The sequence below is a fragment of the Gadus macrocephalus genome, chromosome 4, assembly GCF_031168955.1.
Source record: "Gadus macrocephalus chromosome 4, ASM3116895v1".
NCBI lineage: Eukaryota > Metazoa > Chordata > Actinopteri > Gadiformes > Gadidae > Gadus > Gadus macrocephalus.
In genome coordinates this window covers 26,079,301-26,084,300 of record NC_082385.1, presented here as the reverse complement: position 1 = coordinate 26,084,300, position 5,000 = coordinate 26,079,301, and the positions used below count along the sequence as shown (strand labels likewise).

The 5,000-nt window shown below is 46.1% G+C and overlaps 1 protein-coding gene across 1 annotated transcript in view; it reads right to left on the bottom strand.

Moving 5' to 3' along the window:
- Window positions 1-5,000, bottom strand: part of satb2 (SATB homeobox 2) — a 26,762-nt gene that overhangs the window by 18,702 nt on the left and 3,060 nt on the right. The window contains exons 2-3 of the mRNA XM_060050779.1: window positions 3,050-3,277; window positions 2,270-2,458 (exon numbers count right to left, since the gene is read on the bottom strand). Coding sequence (XP_059906762.1) covers window positions 2,270-2,458; window positions 3,050-3,233 — 373 coding nt within the window. The 5' untranslated portion in view covers window positions 3,234-3,277. The remainder of the gene's footprint in view (window positions 1-2,269; window positions 2,459-3,049; window positions 3,278-5,000) is intronic.

The window sequence follows — 5,000 nt, the reverse complement described above, 5'->3', positions numbered from 1 at the left end:
CGCATAAAGTCACCCTACACACAACACCCCCCACCCATCAGGCCCGCCCTGGTTGGGGTGCAGCTCACTACTCCGTATCCATCCTATGCGCCATATGGAGGCCAAACCTAAAGATCTCATCAGGATCTGCACAATCAAATGCATGTGTGTGTGTCAATGTGTGTGCATGTGTGCATTCATGTGTGCATTTGTGCATTCATGTGTGTGCGTGTGTGTGTGTGTGTGTGTGTGTGTGTGTGTGTGTGTGTGTGTGTGTGTGTGTGTGTGTGTGTGTGTGTGTGTGTGTGTGTGTGTGTGTGTGTGTGTGTGTGTGTGTGTGTGTGTGTGTGTGTGTGTGCGTTTGTGTGTGTGTGTGCGCGACGTGCATTTGTGGGATTTCGTGGGATTATCAGAGATACAGTTTATACATGAGGCCTGTTCTTTACATCCAGATATCCGGACGGACATCTTGGATATATCACATAGCCCGAACGTTCCAGAAGTTACTGAAATTGGTCATCTTTTAAACATTATAAAGACCCACATGTGACAGAACACGGGACAGATAAAGCTAAGTGTGTACATCACATTCAATTCCGCTGTAGTCTGAGTAGCCCTTATACACTCTTATACAGAAGTTAAAGTACTGGAGTGTGTGAAAGAATGAAAGAAAGAGACAGAAAGACAGACAGACAGACAGACAGACAGACAGACAGACAGACAGACAGACAGACAGACAGACAGACAGACAGACAGACAGACAGACAGACAGACAGACAGACAGACAGACAGACAGACAGACAGACAGACAGAGAGAGAGAGAGAGAGAAAGAAAGAAAGAAAGAAAGAAAGAAAGAAAGAAAGAAAGAAAGAAAGAAAGAAAGAACGAACGAAAGAAAGAAAGAAAGAAAGAAAGAAAGAAAGAAAGAAAGAAAGAAAGAAAGAAAGAAAGAAAGAAAGAAAGAAAGAAAGAACGAAAGAACGAACGAACGAAAGAAAGAAAGAAAGAAAGAAAGAAAGAAAGAAAGAAAGAAAGAAAGAAAGAAAGAAAGAAAGAAAGAAAGAAAGAAAGAAAGAAAGAAAGAAAGCAAACAGGGTGAAACGTATTTACATTTCGGTTGACCGCATGGTTCAAACTAAGGTTCAAACTAAATACAATGAGCTACAATAAGAGCTTGAATATCATTCGATCATCTGCGCTCATTTAAGAGAAACTGTTGGGTGCCAGTGAAGAGAGATTAAAAATACTTTCTTTGTCAGAAAAAATAGAAGGTATTGAGCGGTTATGACCACGCTGTGGGCAAGGCAGGAATTCCTGAGGTCAAGTCTGAAATGATTTGTTTGAATAACAAAATGGCTTGTTTTGAAGGACAAAAGGCAGAGGAGACGGAAGAAGAGAGGAGATAGGAGAAGAGAGAGGAGAGGAGAGGAGAGGAGAGGGGAAGAAAGATGTGAGAGAGGAGAAGAGAGAGGAAAACGAGGAGAACATATGAGATGAGAATAGAGGAGAGGAGAGAGGAGAGAGGAGAGAGGAAAGGTGAGGAACCAAAAGAAGGAGAGGAGAGGAAAGTCTCTCTCTCTCCCTCCACTCTGTTTTTCTCTGTCTCTATGTTTGTCAAGACTGTAGGCTCATTTGGTCACCTTAAGCTAACTGTTCATTGACATGAAGTAACATTTTGTTGCGAATCTCCGAGACATTTCTGACTTGACTGGGTGTGGTAAAAAATTGTACCATCGTAAAAGTCATCAAGTCATCATTAAGACTTTACAACACTATATTAACATTAACATTAGCGCCATCATAAAGACGCTTACAAGTCAAGAGTCGATGGGGCTTGGGAAAGATGAGATATTGTCAGATGCAGTACAATTACATACTGTAAAACAATTAATGTCAGACTCTGTCTGTTAATGACAACTACCACGATTATTGCATTTCCAAGTTCTTAATCAGTTGGTAAAGGAGGCCAACAATTTGTGATTGATAGTAAGTGGATCGATCATCAGAAAAATATGCAGACATTCAGGAACACACACACACACACACACACACACACACACACACACACACACACACACACACACACACACACACACACACACACACACACACACACACACACACACACACACACACACACACACACTCCCATACCCCCCGTCCGCCCAGGGGTCTTGCCTCTGGCCTGCGTGGCTGCAGAGTGTGTGTATGTGAGTGTGAGTGTGAGTGTGTGTGTGTGTGTGTGTGTGTGTGTGTGTGTGTGTGTGTGTGTGTGTGTGTGTGTCTCACCTCTGGCCTGCGCAGCTGCAGAGTGTGTGTAGCCAAGTGCCAGCACGGCCGTCTCCACCAGTCGGCTGAAGAGAACGTCCCGACCGACCAATACGAAGTCAGCGTGCCGTTCGCCACGCCCCTCTTGGTCGCAGGCCACGCCCCCTGCGCCGGCACGCTCCACCGCGCAGAACAGCGGAATCATGAGACCTGCAGAGGGGGAGGGGATGGGTGTTAATGCTAAGGCTATGGGCTGGTCTGTATAGTACTGGGATGAACTGGGATGTACTGGGTGTTAATGCTACTGCTCTGGGCTGGTTTGTACTGTACTGGGATGTACTGGGTGTTACCTCTTCACTGTGTTAGCAGTGCTGGATAACTTTTGGGAGCTGTTCTTCCTGTGTGGGCGCCTACCTACCAGCTGTCAATCACCTTAGCGTAGAGTCATGTGTGTGTGTGTGTGTGTGTGTGTGTGTGTGTGTGTGTGTGTGTGTGTGTGTGTGTGTGTGTGTGTGTGTGTGTGTGCATTTGTGTTTGTTTGTGTGTTGCTGTGGTTTAAGTCACACAGAGTGACCTCCACATTAACAGTAGAAACTCTCTCTCTCTCTCTCTCTCTCTCTCTCTCTCTCTCTCTCTCTCTCTCTCTCTCTCTCTCTCTCTCTCTCTCTCTCCCTCTCTCTCTCTCCCTCTCTCTCTCTCCCTCTCTCTCTATCTTTCTCTCTCTCCCTTCCCCCTCTATGTCCCAGTGTGTGTTGCGTCGTTGTGTGCGTACCACCCTAAGAGCAGTGCGTGTTTCCCTACGTGGTACGCTGGCGTCCGTCGCCCAGCCCCTGAGCGGTCTCAGCATGGTGCCGTTGTGCCCTTGGGCCCGGGACTCCGCCGGGGGGGTGGTGACCCCAGGGCGGCCGGGGCAGTCGGGGCTGTCCCCCGCCCCCTCCCCTCGGCCCTCGGGGCTGACGCTGTCTCCTCTCGCCTGCTGCTCCATCAGCCCTCAGCCTCCAGGGGGCGCTGCCACTGCACTGGGAGGAACTGGGAGGAGGAACAGGAGATCATCAGGGCACTGACTATCTCTATTGTATCTCAATCCCATCAGGGCATTCAAATGTCAAAATCCCCCCAAACACGCTTTGAATGGATGACGGTTCAATTTTGCGATTGCCTTTGCCTGCTAGCCCCTGGTCTGTGGCTCTCCTACTGAGGGAGAGAGCGCTGGTGTTATCCACACCAGACACACATCTAAATTGACCAAATACCTCAACTCAACCACCCGACATACCCTTAATAAATACTTAAAGTTAGAGGATTGAGATTGAGCCCCTACAAGAGACTTGAGTCAGTAGACAAAACAGAATAAAAAAACTCAATAACAGTGTTATGTCTACTCAAATATTTTCCAAATATAAAATTTGAAGAGTAAAGTAAAGCAGTTTATGTTTGATTCCATTCTTTAAATTCCCTTATACTTCATTGTAATGGCCCTCAGTTAGACTGTTAACGCATATGCTTATCGTGATATTAATCTAGATTGTTTTTCTTTTCCCCATGCTTATAGTGATAAAAATGTTTTCAGTATTACCTAGTCCTACTTAGGCCCAATCTCAATACTTCCCCTTACCCCTTATCTTCCCCCTTACCCTTGAAGTTGCGCGTTCATGTGAGAGCTAGTGGTGTCTCAATACCCAATTTGATCAAGATTAAGGGATAAGATTGAGTGCTATGTACCCCTTATTTTTAAGATGATTTGAGAGCTCACTTGCTCCTCCAAGGGCTATCCCAGAGCACATAGCGAAACCGGGAATTTTCAAAAAAAACATGGCTGCTTGATGCGAGGAATATTTTACAGCTATCTACACAACTTTTTATATGTTTATAATGACTCGGTTTGATCTGAAATGTGCTACACGAACGATGCATAGTATTGTAGGTCTTAACTGAAGCTTTCAAACGGTAGTTTTAGGATACAATTAGCGCGTATACCACCACTCCATTGGCTTATATGGTAGCTTGCCAGCTAGATGCTAGGCCTGCTGCAGCGGATTCGAATTGTATCCGAATCCGTTCGGTTCGTTTACCACAGTTCGGAGCATTCTGGAGATCCGCGGATTTCGGTTTCATGAAGGCATTGCCTTATGTAGCGTATTTTGCCTACTGTAGCCTACGTCCGATACAAAAAGGGTGTTTAGGACCCAGCGGAATGCATTCTCTCCAGTAGTGCTGCCCGAGCCAATGAGACTTTTCCCGCCCCTCCCTTCAGCCTGTCAGCGTTCAAAACAAACTGGGCTTTAAACTTCGTTGCGCTCGTCGCCAGAGTTCTATGCCTCGTCGGCCGTTATCCCTTACATGTTACACTCAGTGCACCATGTTTTCAAATGCATTTAGGGGAACATTTATTGCACAAAAAAGCCTTGCAAGTTGTCTGATTGCAGTCAATTAACACATTGCAAATAGCCTGTGGGTCTCATTCATTTTTGTGTTTCTCCCCCAAACCCTCCGTCAAAAAAAAGTCCGCCTTTTTACTATCACGGACATGATCCGAACCGTATCCGAAACCGAGGCCCAAAACGGTTATCTGAACCGAACCGTGGACACACTGATCCGTTTCACCACTATGCTACACACACCCTCAACTCTTCAACGATGGCGGCAGCATCTAAGATATATATATATATATCGCTCTTCTTCTCTGGCTTTTATTGGCGTTTCGGCGCTCTGGTGACGGGGCAGCCAGCTGGCGACGATGAATGATGACGTA